The sequence below is a fragment of the Rissa tridactyla genome, chromosome 6, assembly GCF_028500815.1.
Source record: "Rissa tridactyla isolate bRisTri1 chromosome 6, bRisTri1.patW.cur.20221130, whole genome shotgun sequence".
NCBI lineage: Eukaryota > Metazoa > Chordata > Aves > Charadriiformes > Laridae > Rissa > Rissa tridactyla.
In genome coordinates, this window is record NC_071471.1 from 43,165,562 (window position 1) to 43,187,795 (window position 22,234).

The following is a 22,234-nucleotide window of genomic DNA, read 5'->3' on the forward strand; positions in this document are numbered from 1 at the left end:
TATATTAAAGAAACCCTGACTAGAGTCAAATAAAACGCCAAACTGAAGGCCAAAGTGAAGCTGAGCTTTTTGTTCATTCTGATTATAAAAGAATGGATGCTCATGCACTTTCTGCATATATTATCAGTGTTATTTCTGCAAGCAGGATGGAAAAAAAATTCAAAGCAAGTCATAAAGTGATGATCTGTGGCGTGACTTCCATGTCTCTTTGTAAAGTATAAAGCATGGTTATTATAGCTGAAAGCATTCCTTAAGGGTTCTTAACTATACAGCTGTTGAAAGTGGGTTTTTACTTCATTCTTTAAGATTGCCCAGGATTTGCAACATCCCATCTATTTTTTTCCCCTCTCCATTCCTTATGGTTTTGTTTGATAAGTTGCATTTTCTTGGTCTTTCTTTTTATTATTGATTACAAATCTGCAGTTTGTCAAGCAAGCTTTTTCCAAATTGTCTTGAATAAACTGCTCTTGACTTTAATAGTGCTGCTGATTAAAGGGTTCACCAATGGCCTAAATTACTCTTGCTCTAATCTAATAAATGTAATTTTGTGCTCCTGTTTTTTCTTTTGAAATGGGTAAGCTAATTATTATTACTACTTTTGTTGGTAGCCAATACCTCTACTGAAACAAAAGATGAATCACTCCATCACAATGTCACAGGAACAGATTGCTAGTTTTCTGGCCAATGCTTTCTTCTGTACTTTTCCACGACGCAATGCGAAGATGAAGTCAGAGTATTCTACTTATCCAGACATTAACTTCAACAGGTATGGCACTCTGGAGTAAATGAAGCTGATAACCCTTCAATGAAAATATTATTGTTGTCATTTAGGGGAGAAACTCATCATTTCTTTCATGTTTCTGTCACCAGTTTCAGTAATTTGCTTTCTGTCTTTTGTGTTTACCTCTATGGACAGGAAAACTATGTAAGAAAGGATCTTGTGCATAGGAAGATATGCTTAATGTTCCACATTTTTCTTTTTTTCATGCATGCACACGCACAAACACGACCTTGCTCTGGCATAATTAGGCTGATACAATTCCCTGCCTCCTTATAAGCCACTCATCTGCGAATGGTATATTTCATTTGTGCTTCAGGTGTTCTATATGTGTTTCAATTAAAGGTCAGTGTTTCCCCAGCCATGTTTCTGTTGTCTCCTTTGTGTCAGCAGTGGTGGTCTGCACATTAAGTCAGATCAATAGGACTTGATTCTTCAGCATCCATACAATCCCTTATCATTTTAAGGCAGTTGTAGAGCTGCATGATAAATTAAACCTGTCCTTTTTGCTACGAGTTAACCTAAAAACGTTTGAAGACCACAAGAATTTATTTAAAGATACTCTGATTTCTAAAGAAATCGTTATTGTTTTTTCTTCAACGCTAGCTTACAGGCAGATATGATTAGACATTTTTCTTCACATATTTTATTTTTTAAATATGCTTATTCAGTTTTAAATGGTGGAAGAGGATGGAGACATTTCCTGCTGCAGAATATTATGGTTCACATGGACTTGTAGATTAGAAATGAGAGTTTGTCATCTCCTGGGCACTTCCATATAAGCCTGTATAAATCAACCTTAAGTTTGTTAGGCTGGAGCTTGGCTAGATTATTGATCTAGAGTTTTTCTTATTCCTCACAGTTAATGTGTTGTGTATATGCTCTGAAAACTGAGACGAAATACAAAAATACTGCTGTTACCTGTGATCCAGCACACTTGGATACATGTGTTGTAAGAGCTATGTTAGACTAGAACTTCCCAGAATAAATTGTCAGACGTGCCAGTGTACTAATAACGGGTTTGGTGGTTGCTGTCTTTACGGGCTAGCACAAGTTTCTCTGTACTGTGTATTTCAGAAGAGAGACCAGGGTCACTGTCGTTGTGTTTATTCCAGAAGTGCAGTGGGTTACGGAAGAGAAGTGTGGGTGGGCATTAATGTGCCATACAATTCAGCATATTTTTCCACCATTAGTTCATAAAAACAAATAAATGAAAGGTACCATCCGTGCATTAAAAAAGATATATGTTCAGAGCAGTTAAAGAGGACAGTAAAGTTCTGGAAAGAGTTCTGTTTGACTGCACCAGCTACACACTTCTAGCTGAATTTTGGTTTGGTTTTTTTTAAAGGACTTTAAGATACCAGTTTTTCTTGTAACTTAAGTGTGTTCTAAATCAAGCAGTTAAATTCTTACCGACTACAGAATAAAATGTTGCTACATCACTGGATTAAAATTATATTCTCTCCTATGAACATTGCACAGCAATGTGAAGTCACAGTAGTACAGCATAATACTAGTGGTTAACTTGGGGCATAATATTTTGAACTACTTTTAAATAAAAAATTCTTGGCAGATTATTAGGTAAATGGTTTCCTGCCATAGAATGGCCAGTATAAAGTACAAACTATTCAGGATTTTTTTGCCTTATCCCAGTCATTCCTTCTTTGTTTTCTGACTTGGCTTCCTAGTGCTATCGCTCATACTAAGTTCCAACAATGTTATTTAAAAGGGGTAATGCAGCAGACAACCTTCAGGCCTTCCTCTTGCATTACGGATGAGGTAATGCTCAGCTTCGTCACACAGGGCAGAAAGCCATTTATATTCATGTAAGTGCAAGAATATTGTTGCCAACCTGGAGAAAAGAAGAGAGGCTGATGTCTTGTGCTTCTTGAGGATTGAAAATGGCTTTTCCTCAGTGTTTGCCAAGTTAAATATATATTATATAGATATGTCTATATAATTATGTATGTATGTATATATAATACGTAATTTTTATATATATATATATAATTATAGTTTCCTTTTTTCAGTCCTTTTGTTACTTAACCATTTGTTGGACCAAAATCCGCCCCCACCCTCGTGTATTTTGCATTTAATTATGAGCAGATTAGTGAAGTTGAATACCAGATGTGACAGACTGAATAAAATAAGAGGGAATATGTCAGTGAGAGGGGGGCTGGCAGGATAAAAGCAAAAGGAGATTGAAGAGAGTGAGTGGTGGAAAGGGTACTACAAGAATTTACAGTTTTCTATTGTGCTACTCTATAGAACCTGACTCTGTTGAAATCTAAAATGAGGGGGGAAAAAGAGGATGGATGTTATCCTATTTCATTTCCTCCTGTCAACCTTGTATTTTCTCGCCCTGAAAAGTTAGTTCTTTAGTAGCAAGGACAGAGAATAAAGTGTTATACTTTCAGCTGTTGTTTCAGACTTGTAAAGGCGACAAGGTTTGGTCCACTGCAGCGTGTATCTTCAGCTTTTACAAAAAAGCCTTTTGTGAAGCTGGATATACTCAAAAGGCACTAGGCAATGACTGAAGTTAAAATGTTTGTGACTTTTTCTTCCTCTCTATAACAATGTTTTGATGTAAAGGCTTTGGAGGCTGCTGCTTTGCTCTGTCTGCTTAGGGATGGGCATAATGGATTGTTCCACGCAGCAACCCTTTCTCCCCACAGTATTAGAGTCTGAAGCTTTTTCCAGACTCAGTTCTTTCCTCAGTGTAATTCATCTGCTCCATGACTGTGAATGAATGACTTTGTTCTTTGGGTACAAAAAAGTAATGTGCCAAGGTTCCCAATGAAGCAAAATTACTGAGTGGATGCTAGCATTTGAGGGTGGGTTGTTTTTTTTTCTTTTTTCTTTGTGCCTTAAGTTACAAACACAACTGTATAAGCTGTTACTTTCTTGTGTTTTCAGTTTTACATTGCGGTCATTTATCAATTCACTTTATGCAGACTTAAACAGTAGCACCTTTTTTTACACACTGTAAAATAGTTACAGTTTCTACGTTTAAATGTTGTCGTGTTCCATCTTCCCTCCCAGTCTACTCCCTGCCTTAGGTTTTTATGTGGTATTTACTAGCATATTGTGACTCCCACCCCTACTCCCCCCAAAGCACAAATTTGTTTGACAAAACAGGAGATGGTAAGTGCAAGATATTGAGAATTTACTCTTTTTTTTTTTTCTTTCTTTCTTTTCTTCTCCCTCTGTTAAGTGTTTTCTGGCGCACTGTTGCGTGGCACCGTTAACTACAGTGATGCTGGCAAGTTGTTTGAATGCTGGTGCGTGTGCTAATAACTGCAGCTGATTGGAGGGTACCACATATAGGAATACTAACACATTGTATGTGTTATTAATGTGAGTCTTCTATGCTTTACCTCTCCTCTCCGGCCTGCTGGTCTTGCTAGAGGAGAGGAGAGAAGTGAGCATTCCTCTTCTGACACTGAAGCACTTAGTTTAATGGTATGTAGTGACACCAGCTGTCTGTTTTGATTGTTCATCAGGCTCCAGACTGAAAGTCACCTGTGTATAAGGAAATACTCAGTAATTTAATTGAATTCTTCCCTTTTGTACTTGGCAAGGATGGGGCTATGATGATTCTGAAGTCATTAATAACATAATTCATTTCAAGTGTAGTTAATAAAATGGAATTTGTAGTTTAACTTTGAGAGCTTTAATATTTATGAGTTCTGCTAGATAGAATGACATCCGTTCAGTGGCCAAACATTAGATCATCCTAAATAGCATAAAATACTGCTTCCTTTCAAAATAGCAAGCTAAATTTAAAGAGGTCAATTTTTCTTTTTAAAAACACTTTTATAATAATACGATTGAAATAGATTGGGCAGCTTTGTGCAAAAGTATTATCCTATCACAAAAGAAAGAAATAATTACATTTGCCATTTTATTCCTCTTACTGGTAAATTTTTCCATGGAAGTTGAATGCTGCTTGAACGTAGCGCATGAATTGCATTGACTCTTCTGAGATCATGTCTACAATTACGATGGTGGTGGCACGGTTTAAAGTAGTTTCTTATAGTGATGCTTATAATTAATCTTTCTGAATAGTTTGTTGTTTAACATAGCACTTCCGTAAAAAATATATTCCTCTTGAAATATATTAAGGATAAGATTGAACTGTGTTTTCTTGCATTTATTTTTTGTAAGATGCTGAAGGAGACACAGCCCACTGTCATACAAGACTTTGCACCGTGGAGATTTTTTCTTCCCCCCTGTTGACCAAGTTATCAGACCTGTGTCTTAACACTATATAATTTGGTAATTTAGGAAGCTGCCTAGTTTGATTATATGTAAAAGCAAAGTATAAGAAAAAAAAACTTCTGCAATCTTGAGTCAGTGTTCTGGATGACTGAAAAGGAGACAGGTTTGTCCGGAACCCACTTTGCTTTTGCTATGTCTTTGACCTGCTCCAGATTTGTTCTTAGCTGTTGTGTCAAGTTACAATTACTCTATTTTTCTTTTTCAAAAAACTACGGTAGTTAAACTGGAGATACTGTACATCTGTCGTAGTTCCCATCAAAGCAGTTGAGGTTGAATTCATAATTGAAGGTAATCTGTGTAATGCCAGAAGCCTGGTAGGTCTTTTGGCACATATATTTGTGGATTCTCTGGTCTGAAACCACCACTATTCCACTAGGACTGAATTTCTTCATCTTTACCAAACGAACCTTTAAAGTAATTTCAAGCGATTGGAAATGAGGGAAAAAGCCCAGTAGTTAAGATATATATGTCTTTTATGGAATGTATAATATATGAAAGGAAATGGGCAAACTGTATAGTACGTTTATGCAGGAGAAATGAAATCTAATTTACCAGTAATGCAATTGTCTCTTCATAAACAACATCAATTTTGCAACACTAATGAGTATTCTCTGGGGAATTAATTATCTAGTGACTTTGAGAGAACTATGTTTGGGCTGAGAGATGCATTGCTCCTTGGTTCTAGGTTTTCTGAGTTTACAGACGCTGATCCTGCAAAACTGATTCTGTTATGCCTGCCTTAAGTTTGTGTCTAATTAGCCTTGGATGCAATACTTTAGAGTATAATTTTCTGAAAAACCTAAAATCAACATTTGTGTGTGGTAAATGATAAAATACTCTTTAAATAGACAACTTTAAAAGGATGCCATTCTTAGCAAGTCTGGTGTAATACTTTGCTGGAGTGACTAAAACAGTACTCAATCTGAGTATTTTTGGTTAGTTTAGTAAATACAGTAGTCTAACCCAGGACTTAATTGTACCATGCTATGGCCTTACTTTTGTTTTAGATCCTCAGGATAAAACATTTTACCCTGCTGTTCTTGGTGTTGAGTACTTGGGAGTTATCTTATTTCATCAAAGTCAGGTATCAATGTGATGTATTTGAAGATTCCTAAATCACCAAACCTTTTCTTAAAACAGGCTTATAGCATTCCAAATTACTTGCCACAATAAACAAAAGTACAAAATGAAAATCACAGAGAATAGAGATGTGGGTACGTGTGAGTGTCCGAGACAGGTAGTTTTTGCCTCTAGATTACCAACAAAATTACATTGCTCAATTTTTTGTTTATACAAATCTTAAAAGTCACTATTTAATCTAAAGATGAAGTTTTAATTTGTGTTGAATAGTACGATGTTCTTAAATTTAACTTTGGGATGATGACAGCTCTTACCTATGACATACAACAGTAAATAAGAAATTGCCTGTGAGGCTGAGTTACTGAATGTATTGTTTTTCTCCTACTTGATGCCAAGGGAATTCAAAAGCTCTAAATTACTTCCTGCATAAACAGAGAAAAGGAAGGCAGTTTTAATAGAGAAAGATGGAATTCATGTTATTAAGTGGAAGAGACATACACTAGGCACCAGCAAAGCAGAACTGAGGTTGCTGTAGCCGACTTGTGTAAAGTTGTGCTGCCTTTTCCTATTCAGAAGTGCAAGATGTGGACCATGGCGTTTCCTTTTGTGCTGTCAGAGAGCTGGGTAATTTTTCTGCCTTTGATCTCTCTGGGAGGAACTCTTCATCTGCATTATTCTGTTTTTGATTTATTTAAAGTCCACATTTCGCGAATTGAAGTTTTGATATTCTCAACAGCTTTACTTTTAGTTCTCACTTAAAATATTTTCAGTGCCTGCAGGACTTTCTAGTAAGGGTTTATATTTTATATTGGATATAAAAATTTCCCATTTTAAATTTGCTAAGGTTTCCTCATCTTACATTATATAGTTGAAGTTTAAATATTTAAAGCTGTCTAAGGCAGTAGTCCCCAAAGTTCTTTAATTGCACATAGCTATCAGTAAAAAATTTTTGAGCATGCAAACCCAATATGTGCATATTTCTTACTTATAAATTATATTCATGTGCTAGTGTACTAATGTACTACATTCTGAAACACACACAAAAAATAGAATAAAAAAGGCTGAGATAAAGATGAAATAAACACTATTTTTAAAATATTTTTTTATTTTATGAATTGTACAAATATATCTTCTTCCTGGGTCCTAGTGGATTGTCTTGGCCCTCCCCCCCTCCCCACCCACCGGCGTGCTTTGGAGACCAGAGTGGGTCTGGGGTATTGCTATTCACAAAATACAGGTGCATAAGCAGGAATGAAACATCGTGTAATTCATGTCTCTTGGTAAGAGGAATGTAAATGGTGGCAGTGAAACACTTCTTGCAGCTCCGTTCTTCATGAAGAGTCCTTGACCAGTAACTGACTGGAACTACCATTATTTGTAATCGAAGTGAAGCTGTAGCGATGTGGCACTCTGGTTTAAAAGGCAGACAAATATTTCAGGGTGGGGCGGCCGGACATCCCGCCCAATACATAATCAACTGAAAGAGCTTTTTCAAAAAATACTTCAGGCAAAGGATACAGGTAATTAATATAATTCAAGTTATTCCTATATGGTGGTCTGAATTGCTTTTATATATTTAGAGAAAGAGATTGTTCTGTATCCTGTGCAATCGTGTGATGAGCACACCTAATTGTATACACGTTGCAATACTTACATGATGGGATTCTCTCTCTCTCTGCACATTCATGCATATAGATTTCCTAGACACTAGATACACTGATAAGTTTAGGTAGTCCTTAATAAGCGTGTGACTAAAGTTACCTTGAGCACAATTGAATAAAAATGTCAAATAATATTGTGACAGAACCCTTACTGAAATAAAGTGTTTTGATCAACTGTGCTTCGCGTTGCAAATCAAACCTTAAAAAAAATATTCATTACAAATACGATACTGTTTTTGAAAAAGGGAGAGTTTTGTTTGATTTTTCTCTTCTGTTATTGGAACTCCCCACCCCACCCCCAGGGCAGGGGGAAAGTGCAGGAGAAAGACGGAAGAGATGCTTCTTGTGTGCTCCAAAGTGCAACTGATGAAATCCTAAATTATGAGTTTACTGTGTCATTCAACACTATATTAGTTTTTCCTTTAGGGTTCTGTGTATCAGTATGAAACTTTAGTAGTTCCCATTGAGATTACTAGCAATTGAGAATGCTCAGCCCTTTAATGAAAATAGCCCTCAATCATATGGAGAGTAATACAAGTTTGACAGTAATGTACGTAAGCATGGTATTTCCACCCCTGCATGTACACATCAGATAAGCTTAGGCTTTGAAATGCAGTAAGATATAAAAAGCAAAGTGCTTATTGTATTCTTTTTTCCAAGTGTTTTTTCATTCTATACGGTAGACTAAAGCTCTGCTTAGTGATTAGCTTGTTCTCGAGATTGAAGGTAATGGCTATTTAGTATTTTCGTTTCTGCCTTAACTTTCTGTCCTTCCCCTCTGCTCAGTCCCTAAGCTGGCTGTGGGTAAAACTCATCTATCCATGCTACTTCCTTCTAAAGCTGCCTTCCACTTTTAGTTGTAGGAGAAAAATGAGGGTTTAGTAAAAAGTCGTGCACTTGCTTAGGTGCTATGTTATCCTTAGGTCACGCTAAAATACAAGAAACAATACAAGTGTGTTTCCAACTATAGTAGTAAAGAAAAAGGCACTTTTTAGTGCTTGTGGTAGTTTAAGAAAAAGCACACGTGGCTAGTTTGGGGGACCATAAGTATAAAATTGTGTATCCACAATTTTGCAAACAGCACATATGAAATGCCATGGATTTATGAATGGGAAGTATTTAAAGTATGATCCTTACTGCAAAATTTTGCATGTTATTACAATGTGGGCAAGCTTTCTGAGTCTTACCATAGGTTACGATTTCAATGTAAAGACGCGATTACACTCTTTGAAAAGAAACATTCAAAGGTGACCCAGGCTGGGGGTGGGAAGACACAGGCTGGGGATGGAAACACCCATACGAAATTATTTAACTGGGAGGTTAAACCACACAATTGCAATTGTTCCTTCTGCTTGTAAAGATTACTGGAGCCAGTTCTTCAAGTAACATCAATGGATCAATTTAGCTCCTTGGAAATTAAATTTTACAAGTAAACTACTGTATTTTAATTATATCTTTAATCGGAAACAATGTATTTTGGAAGTGTTTACTTGAGCTCATTCAACTTTTCCCCAGTAAACTATATGCATGCCAAGTTTGCTTTTGTGTAGCTCTTAACGTTATTAAATCATGTTGTTGTTGTTGTTGTTGTGTCATTGGAAATGCAGCCTTTGAAGTACCTGCACGTTTGCTGCTTGCCTCCGCTCTTGAAGGGCTTGGGAGCAGGTTCTTTAGAGCTTTTGGCTCCATCTTTCTAAGGTGGAAATGTTGGTTGAAAATAAGACAATTCGGAGTTTGCAGTCAATGAAACTGCCAACCCCAGGATATTGATTAGACTTTTAAAATGTTTGGGTTTTTTTTTTTTACCCTAAAATTTTAGGAAAACACTAGTGCAAAAAAGGCAAAAAAAAAAAGTGGGTTTGTATTAATTATTGAAATAGTATAAACTAGTGCTTTGTAACTTTATTTATTAACAGACAGTTGTTAAGGAATTTTGAATTTTTTTTTTTTTACATTTTACCAATATCAGTTCTTATTATTTTTAATGCTTTATTTCTCATATATTGGATTGAATTAAGTGTCTGAATATTTGCAAGGAAAGTGTTAAAGTCATTGTGGCTAAGTGAAAACTATCTACTTTGTTTATGACATTGTTCACACATCTACTTTCTTATCTCTTTAAATCTCTGACCTTGATTCCTTGAATACTTAAGTGTACCTCTGTAGAGGTCTTTTATTTGATTAATATTGCTGCTACCCTGGCTTGGAAGTTTGGTGATCAACCCTGCAAGTTTTCTTTGCTCCTGTATCTGCTAAATTGAAGTTAGCTGCACGGCAGTGGGAACATCTTGTACAAAGCCAGCTGACGTATGCAGTTGCCAGTAATATTTCAATGACTTTGAAAGTGGGCTTGCAGTGCTTTGCATTTGATTTACAGTGCACTTCATTTGGTGAGTTCTTTAATTGGGATTAATGGGTTTTGGCCTTTGTTTCTTCTATCAGGAAACTGATTATGTGGTTTCCACTTATATATTTGGGTGGGTTTTTTTTTTTGTAGGATCTGCATCTCGGAGCTTGAAGAATTTTATTTAATATCTTACTGATGCCCTCATCTAGCTTTGTTCTTCAAGATAAGAGATATTTGCTTCAGAAATAAAACTTCTCCTAATGTTGCCTAATTGATGATTTCAGAAGTAAGGTTTAAGGTTAAGAAAGCTCAGCTGCCACTGTGTATTGGGGAGGGGAGGGTTCGGCTTTTCTCTTGTGCTTTTCTTTCTTCTGACTTTAGTATAGCTTGCTGGAAGTCTTCTCAATCACTGATGTCATTATGATATGATTTCGGGGGAAATTTAAAAGAACATATGAAGCAGTCAAATTCAACTGAGTGAATATCAATGACTTTAAATAATTAGATACTATGAGGGTTTAAGGCTAATTTGTAGCCCACTAAAATCTGTGGGGATTTTTCGATTGGCCTGATTGGCCTTTAAAACGAATTCTTAATGCTGTAAAAAACTTTTACTTGAAATAACTGAAGACAAGAGTTCTCTGATCTGATTATTTGGAAATATGCAAGTAATATTCTAGTGGTTTGTATATTGCAAATATATATAATAAAAAGCATGTTTGGAGATAGCCAAATTTGCCACTAGGTCACAATACAGATAATTTTGAACACCACACTGTTCTTCTATCCCCACCGTATGGAGTATCCCTTTATAGTACAGTATGTCTGTGCCAGAACCCAGGGCTTTTCGGATTCCTTTGTGCTGCCCTGGGGTTTTTACCCCGCAGTATAGAGCTAGAACAGAAATGCAGGTATGTCTTCTCATTATTGTAATTATAGATGGTGTTTTGGGAATAGTAATCTGATATAAATTAGATTTTTCAGAAGCAAATCAGAATTATTCTACCTTTGATACCAGGGGAGAAAGAAGAGAGGTGGTTATCGCAGCTTGTATCGAGAGAAAAGACAGGCCAAAGCTGAACACTTCAGATTAAAAAAATTATTTGGTTGAAATTCCATAATTGACAGAGTGACTGCATTTTGGTGAGCAATTGTAATGGACGAAACCAAGTTCACCTTCCTTGCCATTGCCTTTTAGCTTGATCTGGCTTATTCCAGGTATAGTTTTTCCAGTTCTGGATTTCTGCTGAGTCTCCTGGTTATGCCAGATCACGTGTTGCCCTTGTGACATGATGAGCTCTCTACTGAGAGTTTGTAACACAAGCAAGATTACAATTTGAAATAAAGAGGGGAAAAAAAACTAGTAAAGGCATGACTGGTCATAAATTAACCAGTTTAAAGGATTCATACCAAATGAGGCTTCCAGATAAAAGGTCAGAGAACTTATGCTTTTAGGCAAGAACATACACATGCACATCAGCTCTTTCTTTTATGAACCCCTTGTTGCAAGCACAACCCCTTGATAGAACTTGCATGTTGGTCCATTTTAAAATAGACCATATGTCTGGAGTTTGCCTTCTTAAAGTCCTGACTGGCCATTCAAAGAATAAAAAAATTTTCATAAAACTTTTTTAACCGTTTTAAAATTAGCTTTTGTGACTTAATATAGATTTTTGGATGAAAGTGATCTCTTCAGCATGTACATTTCCTAAGAATTTTTAAATGCTGAAAAAATCTAGTTCACTTCACTGCTGAAAGCTAAATTCACCTGACAGCATTCTGGTTTTTATAGGCAGGTTGTCATTCCAGTACATCGAAACAAATGAATAATGTTGTGTCATTCCTTTGCTTAGACTGTTTATTGGGGGGAATCTTACATCCTCGGGGCTTTCACTGTATCAGATGTCTTTTAGTGGACTTCCTACTCAAAGGATATTATTTCTGAAGTCGCCGCTATTCTTCCTTCCAGATAAATTCCATTATGTGTTGCCAATAACAATGCCTTGTCATTTTGTTGGGAATGAAATTAAGTAATGCGTATTCAAGTTGCTGGAAGATAGATGATGCAGTAAAAAAAAAAAAATACATTCACTTAACGGCTAAAAATAGGGTGCTGCTTCTTAATGCTTAGGTTTTTACAAATGAATTTTAGAATGCCAGTAGTAGCCCAGTGGATGAAGCCATTTCTGTTGGGGCTAGGTTCTTTTCTTTAGAAATGCTGCTAGTGCACTGCAACTCTTGAAAGCAATATGGTTGCATTATATTCTACTCTGCAACTCACTGAGCTGAAAGTAGGGTGAGACATTTGGATCTTGCAGTACTCAACTTACATGTTTTCACCCCTCGGTCACTTATTTTAAACCAAGCCAGTCTGTTGCAAATAAAACTAGTAGCTTTCCTGGATGTTCATATTGAAATTATACTTTTTGATATGAAAAAACCAGTATGATTGAGATAGGCGTTCACTTAGCATCTTCATCAGAAATTTGGTAAGTGAACAAACTTGCCAATCCCAAGGACCTGTGTTACAGAGGGGTTGTCTAGAGAGTTCGTTCCACAGTAGAGTATTTAAATGCAAGGCTGACTGAAATATGTGCATAATAATTAAAAAAATCAAATCACAATTGGTAAGTGGCCTAATTACTATGAGCTGTATCCCTGAAATCTAATTAATTACTCTTATTTCTTGTTTTTCAGATTGTTTGAAGGACGGTCACCAAGGAAGCCTGAGAAACTTAAGACCCTTTTCTGCTATTTTAGGAGAGTCACAGAAAAAAGTATATCCTTTATTCTTTTTTTGAGCTATAAAGCAGATAAACAAAAAATTTAATCCTGTTAAATTTAGAAAAGGCTATGCAGCGTGATGATGCAAGTGTGTAACAAAAGCCAGCTTGCATAGTACACTGATATTCATATTAATGTCACTTCTCATATAGATGATGCATGCAATTAAAATTTTTGTGTGGAGCTTATTCTGTTTTCTTTTTTCTGAGAGATACATACAGAGTGTGTGTAAAATATATAGAGATATATTTTCACACCCCCTCCCCATATGTACATATATAAAGTGTGTGTATATAACTGTGTATATATAAATATACATATGTATAATGTTTGGAAGATATGCAGCTACTTGCTGCACCACATCGGAGTGAGAACATAGAGGGAATTTAGCACCAGATGTAATCATTAAGATCACAGGCTTAAAGATTCTGAATCAAACTTCAGTTTTCCTGCAGTATGCACACTTAGTCCTTTGATTATAATGTTTGTAGTTGTGAGGGATTTTCCCCTACTTGTGTTGATATTTCAGGTTTTTCCCTTCTCTTCTCCCAAAGCAAAGCTGTTGTGAAGTTTGCCCAGTTCAAAGAAAACAAGTGATAGCAAGACATGCGATATCCCCAACTCTTTTAGAAGTTAGTGTGATGTTTTCCTTAGTGTGCATAGTCAGATATTCTGTTCTTACTGTGAATTTGAACATCTGCATAAGCTTTCAAAAACAGATTTATTTTTGTGAGAACTATATCAGAGCTTACATATTGTATGGGAGAAAGAGGTTTTACTGTAGTTGCATACAGCAGCAATATCTTCATTATAGTATTCTTTTTAAAGAACTCTTTCTTTACATGTCAGTATTTCATTATTTGCTTCTTATTCTCTCAGAAGGGATTGTTTTAGAAGAAGCACAGCTTTAAGCTATTAAATATAAAAGTCCCTTTGCTAGGTGTTCAGTCTGTCTTCAGTTCATCTTTTTAATTCACCACAAATTAAATGCAGCTACATCCTGTTTCAGCTCTCAAACTTTCAGCAGTGTCAATACAACTAAATCTCTGAGGTAAAAAGTAAATTGTGATTTATGTGTGGGACTGAGAAGAAACATAGTGCACTAGTCTCTTTTTTTTTTTATACTTGAGTAATAATGTTTTCATGCAAACCAAATCCTAAATTCATGCAGCTATCTCTGACCCCCTGTGGGTATGAAATTTGTTGGGAACAAACTTCATGAAACTACCGTATTAGATTTCTTAATGTTACCACTTTAAATAATATTTAATGAGATTCTTGAGTGCTCTTTTCTTGAATTAAAAATTCTTATCATACCTTTAAAAGACTCCATTTCTTGTTCTTTTTTTGTCCAAGGAATTAAAAAGACTGAAGTAAGTTACCTCTATAAATTACTATGATAATTTTGCAACTCTTTTTATTGTAAATGGTAATTGAATTCCTTGTAAAAGAACATGGTGGAGACTATATCAGCTGAAGACTTTGTGCTGAAAAGGTGAATGCTTAACTTGTAAAATATCACCACTGATACCAGAGTTCCCTTGTGGAAAAGCACTAAAAGCTGTGCATGTTTGGTTGTTTGTTTTTTTGGGGGTTTTTTTTGTGTTTTTTTGTGGTGTTTTTTTTTTTTTTTTTTAAGAAGCAGCAACCCTTTTTTTTCCCCTAGGCCCCTATAATTTTGGAGAAAAGCACAGGATTATTTAAGGCTTTTGGAAAGATATGTTTGTGCTTTACATACTGTTTTGAATGTTTTTCACAAGCCAGCACAGTAGACTTACTGGAGCAAAGAAATGAGTCTCAAATTAAGTTTTTATTAGAATGACATCCTCATAGGTTATCTTTCTGTTGCAAAACTGAAATTTTTTGAGTAACATAAGGAGAGAAGATGGTAGTACATCCTTCCTGCAAAGAGCAATGGCTCCTTGTTTTCTCTTGAGGACGCGGAGTCTTTTTCTCCGTCGAAATACAGTGCATTTCACTAGTATCCTGGCAGGGCTGAAAACAGCTTGATTCGGAATCCACTAATGCTGCATCTTTATTGACATAGTAGGGCTTTCTTGGAAATAGGAGCTGCTGCTCATCCATCCATAGGTTGAGTACTCTGTGAATTGCCTGTTGACACTGAACAGTGGTCACCTCTAAAGGTTCACAACTTTTTTTTTCTAATGGCAGCACATTTTACTTTAACTTCAACTATCGAGTCTTTCTAGTAGTGTGTTTAAGTGAAAATCACTTAAGAAATAGGTTTTCCTTGATCTGGAAAAAGAAAAATACTCAAACTTCAAAGGGAGAAGTGGATGTTTTGGTCTTCATGGTACTCGTTTCCAATTTGAGCATAGGCAGTCAGGGGAAGATTCAAAGCTGCTCGTGAGGAGAGTTCAGCTCTTGTGTTTCTGCCAAGAATGTTTTTTTTTTTTTTGCAATTTTAAAAGTTTAACATTTAAAATAATCTAAGGACTAAAGCTCCAGCAGTTAATACGTTTTTCTCTGGGGTTGGTTTACCTGTAGAACCTACGGGATTGGTGACGTTTACAAGGCAGTGTCTCCAGGAGTTTCCAGACTGGGAAAGGTAAGTCAAACATCCTGTTAATCTGAGAAATTTCTTAAAACAGTGATAACTGAGTCCCACTCATACAGAATTGATTCAGGCCTGGAAGTACTGCAGAAAACAATGTTTGGTGTGGCTTGTTACAGAGGGAAACGGGTGAACTGCCACAAGCAGTTTGAGTGCCTTGAGTTTTCGAGTATGTTTGCCTGTGAAGCCAAGTCTTAAGTGAATTTTTAAGACAGTAGCATGTCTTTGGTGCTGTTGCTTGAGTAGGGAAAAAAGAGAGAGGTTACTGGATTTCAGAAATGATCATAAATATAATGAAGTATGGGTGAGAGCCAGCATGAAAGCACAAGTGTTGTGGTTTTCTCGCTGGTTACCAAGTTAATGTGGGACAAACTTGCGTGAAAAACATAGAACTTCAATTTCAAGTTTGGGGTTTTATGGTGAAAGAGGTGGAGAAACTGAACAATTGATTGTTAAATGTTTACAATTTTTTTCTGAAAGGGAAAGGCATTTTCTTTAATCACTCAGGGTTTTTTTTTTTTTTTAAACAACCTTATGTTTAAAGTGTGTAAGAAGTTTGGATTTGGATGGATTTTCTTTTAAAATGGATGTCTTTGTGTGAAGATTCTGTAATCATCCTTTCTGTACAATATTTTTCCTCAATGACAGATCTCAGAAAAAACTGTCTAGATTGCATGTCACCTATGAAGGCACTATTGAAAGCAATGGACAAGGTATGCTACAGGTAAGCACCTATAACAGTCACTGTGGCTTTATGTCATGTTTTTGTCATACTTTTATGGTCTGCCAGCTTAAAGTTATTTGTTTATCCTCAATTGACTTAAATGACAAGATGTTATGCAGTGTAAAAGAAACACCAAAATTAATTCCTTAGGCAGTCTTAGTGGTGTCAGTATTCCCCGGCTCATCTAGGTTTGCACATGTACCTGTTTATAGATAGAGCTGACAGAAAATAACAAGCCCTGGACAGCTTTAGGTCTTTTGGTTCAAACCAAGATCAAAGATTGACAAGATAAGTTTCAGGCTGTGATCTTGATGAGTTGTCAAGGTTTTCAGTTTATTTTTAAAAAATTACTCTTGTGCCCCGGACAGTGACTAGGTCAGTAGTTCAGGAGACCTTCTTGGCTCTGTTAGCGTCACTGTTTCGTTCTGGGAGCCAGTCAGCTAAAAGAGATTCATAAAGAGGATGTCCTGTCCATATCTATAGCAAGGAACACATTTGAATTTTCAAATTAAGTTGTTTGGAAAAAAAAAAAAGGAAATAAAGTCCACCTTCTAGAGTTCAGTTACCAAAAAAAATTGAGAACTTCCTTTGCACCACTTGTTCTTGCCTAAAGAAGAGGAGGAAGGAGAATAGGAGGACTTCCTCTGGAAAGAGCAGATGCTAGAGAACAGCAGAAAGCCAAAATTTGCTGCCAAAATAGTTAATGTGCAATGATTTTCCTCTCTGCAATTGGTTGCATTTATTTTGTTTTGTCCAAAATTAGACTGTTACAGTTTTCAGGGAGGGAACTGTCTGTTGTGCTTTTGGTCTTGTGGAGCATTTGGGGTAGTGGAGGTAGCTCACTTTCTGTGGGTATTGCTGCAGGAAAAAATCATAAAATAATTAGCTGCTTAAATATCACAGTTACTATCCAGGTAGCATAGCTCAAAAATTGCTCGTGAGCAGAGAGGAAATGCTGAAGGGCACAGTTGTTTGATCCATATGATGTATCTATGAGACTGTAGCTGAAGTAGGCTACTGGTCTGGTGTTCTGCAATGCTTTTTCCTCAAACTTTAAAATGTTTCATGACTGTATGAAACTTAAGCTCTCAAAATGTGCATTAGAATTATTATGAACTCAGCAACAGCTCAACAAAATACGTTTTTCTGCTGTCTCGGTATTCAACTATACTATAAACTTAGAGGTGAGAAAATTATGCTTTTTTGTGTGTGTCTAGTGTTTCAATTTCTATCGCACTCTTTAAATTCAAGCACCTCCTAGGGAGTGATATTTTTCCTCCTGGCTATTTCAAGTCTTATCAAAGAAAATACCTGCTCAGAGGAAGAGCAATCTCCAGGAGGGAGCAGGATGACCAAGACAAGGCCATCCAGGAGTCCACAGTGACCCCAGCCTAGGCTGGCAGGGCCACTGTCTGGGACAAGCAGAGCAGGCTGGTGGTCATCGGACAAATGCAAGGTGATGAGTCAGGTCCCCGAGGTCAGTCCTAGATGTTCAGTCAGCAAGAGGGCGTCAGCAGAGGACAGGGCTGGGCATGGGTCCATATCTGATGTCTTTGGTGAGGTCCAGGATGTGTTTGTAGAGGGGCCATGTGCTGAGGGGTGAGGATGGGGCCCAAGGTGAGGCTAGTCAGCACAGTTAAAGTGCATTTGTGACCCTGACACACTGAACATTTGGATAGTTTTCATGTTACTCTTTTGTATCATAGTCAAGTTCAGCAAATCTTAAACGACTGAAGCGTGTTGGTATTTCCCGGATAGATTTCAGGAACGCTTGCTGTTGCAGTGGCTGGCTCTCCCTGTGCTTTAGACTTGACTCTGACTCTGGAATCAGTTGTTAATCTACACAGGTGTTCATGTCACTCCACCAACTTTTGTTCCCCTCCTGTGAATGTGCTCTCATCCACTATCTAAATAAAAATCAGTAAGAAGCTAAAAGCATTTGAAAGATGAAGTGGCATTTTAAATTATAAATTTATATGGGCAGTTAATTTGTATGAATAGTGATTACTTTATTGAATTAACCAATTGCTTTTAAAACTGTTTTCTATATAGAAATGTAACTTGTAAAATATGTGTTACTGCAGCAGAAATTAGAGTCCAGAGCTTCTCTGTTTCAGGCAGAAACCGTAATGATCAAAATGACTGGCCTTGTTCAAGTACATTTCAAGGAGAATTCATAAGAGATTCTTTTAGGTACAAAACAACTGGTACAGACCCAAAAATGCTTCAGCGTGGACAGCTGGGGGGCAGAATGCTTTTTAAAGGACAACTTAATAATTCCTCAATGTCCATAAAATGCGAAAAGAATACTGTAATTTGCTGTTTTCATCTGTCATATTTACTGAAATATGTTTCATTCTTAAATATGTGCTCTTCAAATACAATCCGCCAAACTTGGAATTGGAGCGCTTGAGATGCAGAACTTTATTTTGCTGTGTGATATCTCATTTGTCTTAAGTTTTCTGAGAAGTAGAAAGGAAAAAGAGAAAGGCATGCTGTTCATCAGGTTCTGTCCCACTGGTTGTATTTTTAAGTGATAGCAGCAGATTTCAACAGAATTGAAGTTTGTACAGGACTTTTATTTACCTTGGGTAGATTACATTACCATTATGTTTACTTGTCTCATAATCCTCCTAAATATGTTTTTGTTAGGTTGATTTTGCAAACCGTTTTGTTGGAGGTGGTGTGACCGGGGCAGGACTAGTACAAGAAGAAATTCGTTTTTTAATCAACCCAGAACTGATTGTATCGAGGCTCATCACTGAAGTCTTGGATCACAATGAATGTCTTATCATCACAGGTTAGTCTTTGCAGAAAATGTTTCACATCTTATTCTGCTTTTATATATAGAAAATATAGTGTGAGTTAAGTTTAGTATGCTTAAATGCTGTAGGGCTTAAAAAAAAGAAGGAAAAAAAAAGTCAATACTCATTTGACAGGGAGCTTCCTTCTTCACCTCGCCTCTTAAGACCATAGGGCTGCTGATCCAATAGATGTTTTGTGAGGGAAACAAACAAAGAAAAGTGATGGCAAGCAGACAGAACTTTTTTTATCCTATATTAATACGTTTGAGGACTCAGTGTCTTTAGGCTTAACTGAAGAGTACTGTTGGGCAATATAGGTAAAAGCCACAATTACCAGCTCTTAGCTGGTCCCAGCAGGTAATGCTTCTGTTACATTAGAGCAGGGGCTTTTTTGTTCCTGTCTGGAATTTGTAATATTTGATGTGATATGGTGGGATTGAAAACTGCGAGAAGAGGATCTGCCTTCTGCTTGCCAAAAAGGGGAGGAAGTGGAAGAGGAGAAAATCCGCATCCATTAAAAAGAGTAGAAAGTCAGGACATGTCTCTTAAGGGTTTTGATCTTGTAAGTTACGAACATGTGTTTGTGCTACTTGTAAGTTAGTTATGGGTTCGTAATTACAACACCAAAACCTAAATACTTCTCCAGTATGTTGTTGAGGGGCTGCCTGTGGAGATGCGCTGTCTGTCCAGTGCTTTGCTGAAAGCGTTTTTCCTTTTGTATCTGCCTCTGTCAGAGAACTTGGAATGTTTTATTATCCATTGGCTCAAAACAGTTAGCATCCAAACAGCTAATGTCACTATTAAGAACTGGAAAGGTCCGAGTCATGCTGTGCATGTCTCAGTTACATACATGGGAACATAATGAGCATTTTTCATGACTGAAAAATAAAATAATGCTATATTTTTTTTTTATTTACTCTAAAGAACAGCTAGAAACAAAAAATATTTGATTAGAGAGACCCTCTGGGCAAATATTATAATAGATTATGTATGTTTTATATTTTTCAGTCTGATATAGTAAAAATGTTGGGTTTAGTTACCTGAGCTGCCTCAACAGTCAGGAATTTGTACAGGTATTAGAACACGTTTCTTGGAAATGTCCTTCCAAAGCACTTCTTTCTCTCACGTGCATGCACAGGAAAAATTGGAGCTTAGGTATTGCAAATCTTACTCTGTCCTGAGCTATTGATTATACTGGGCAGAGCATCTTTTGTTTTCAGTCTTATGCGTGGTAATCTTTTTAAGACAGTGTTTTATTTTGGTTTTCCACCCTGCCAAAATTAATGCCTTTTCTGTGAAAACTTTTTAATGAATTGGCTGTTGTGATTACCTTCTAAAAAAAAAAAAAAAGAGAGAAAATTTATGGCCATCGCTGATTTCTGTTGTATATTTTGGATATGACACTATAACAAGATTAATGTATTGCAGTACCGTCCCCTGGGTGAGGCTCTTCTAGGGAGGGTGAAAACAGCGCAGCTCTCGGTCTGTGTAATAACTGGTTGGGGGAAAACACTAAATGAATGTTTTGAAAGAGCTTCTTGCATTCCCCTGCAATAACTAGTGATTTGGCATGAACAAATAAAGGTGAGGATGTTTTTTTCACTGCGGCAATATTTTTTTTTAGTTTTCCTGAGTACTTTATAGTGTTTTGCAATTAGTGTTTGTGATATGATGTTCTTCTCTAATGGAAATGGCCACTCCATCATTTTCTTTTCATCCCTGGAGCTCTTCCACCTTGGTTCTTGGCCAAGTTTCCACTGCGTGTCACAATCCTCTTGATAAATTACATTCTTTGTGATGCATCTTGACTCAGCGGCCTAATGGGTATAACTGTGTAGCTTAAATTTGCAGAAGAGTCTGAGAAATTGGACAGAAATTAAATTTGTTGTGATTGCACAGTATCTGGTTAAGATCACTGCTGTAATGAATATGGAGCTGGTCATGCAGTCAAGTTCTTCAACACAAACATCTACCTCCAGAAATGTCAGCAGCGGTGCGAAAGATTCCCACAGCTGCATTTCTGGTAGAGCTGTGAATAAGTGTCAGTGTTTTTCATTCAGGATTTTTTTTCTTTTTTTCTTTTTTATTTCCCCTCTTTGAGTTCATGTATACTCAGGCAGCGTTAAGAGCAGCTGAAGCTGTGTTCCATGTTTGCTTTAAATCTACAGGTTGAACAATGGCCATCCTGACTGCATCTTGGCGATGCATTTTCAGCAACTTCTAAGCATATTACCCGTGCAGTAAACAAGATCAGATAATTGGTTCAGCTGAAAATTTACTTGGAGAGGAAAAATTGTTTTTCAGCTGGATTTAGCAGGCTGACCATGCCACTGTCTGGAGAGCCAGAAGACTAATGGTGGCGCAAGATAAGGGTCAGAAGAACTGATTGAAAGGGAGAGAAGGACCTTCCTCTCACTCTTAGCAGTGAATGTGTGTTTATATTGGTGACTACAAAACTACAGTCTTGCACTTTTCAGATAGAGATCACAAGCAAATGGAAAGCTAGACTATGGAGTCTGAGAAAGGGGTATATTTATTTTTAGTAATAATTGCAACTCTTTCTAGATGAATGAGGTCTCATAAGTACTAGCACTTGGCAGTTTCACTGTTTGTCTGATGCTGTAGCTATTACAAGTTTCACAAAGAATGTGTTTTTGAATAACACTTCTATATACTTTCTTTTGACTTTAGGTAGGCTTTTTTTAGTTTATTTAGTAGCTTGTTTTTTAAAGTTCTGATAGAACTGTGCTATTTTGTATTTGTGTCTTGGCTTTTTTTACGTTTTTATTTTTTTATGGGGAGAAAGAAGATTCACCAGCAACATTAGCGTATGCAACTTATAGAATCATAGAATTGCTGAGGTTGGAAGGGACCTTTAAGATCATCAAGTCCAACCTTTAACCTACCCTGACAAAAGCCACTTCTAAACCATGTCCCTAAGTGCCCCATCTACCCTTTTTTTAAACACCTCCAGGGATGGTGAATCCACCACCTCCCTGGGCAGCCTGTTCCAATGTTTAATAACCCTTTCAGTGAAAAAATGTTTCCTAGTATCCAATCTAAACCTCCCCTGACGTAACTTGAACCCGTTCCCTCTCGTCCTATCACTTGTCACCAGGGAGAAGAGGTCAGCCCCCATCTCTCTACAACCTCCTTTCAGGTAGTTGTAGAGGGTGATAAGGTCTCCCCTCAGCCTCCTC

General features: G+C 36.8%; 1 protein-coding gene across 2 annotated transcripts in view; it reads left to right on the forward strand.

Moving 5' to 3' along the window:
* The window catches only part of PARG (poly(ADP-ribose) glycohydrolase), a 75,926-nt gene that overhangs the window by 32,347 nt on the left and 21,345 nt on the right, over positions 1-22,234 (forward strand). For both annotated transcript variants that reach the window (XM_054205310.1, XM_054205309.1), the window contains exons 9-13: positions 609-766; positions 12,845-12,924; positions 15,440-15,500; positions 16,155-16,230; positions 18,883-19,030. In XM_054205310.1, the coding sequence (XP_054061285.1) occupies positions 609-766; positions 12,845-12,924; positions 15,440-15,500; positions 16,155-16,230; positions 18,883-19,030 (523 nt within the window). The remainder of the gene's footprint in view (positions 1-608; positions 767-12,844; positions 12,925-15,439; positions 15,501-16,154; positions 16,231-18,882; positions 19,031-22,234) is intronic.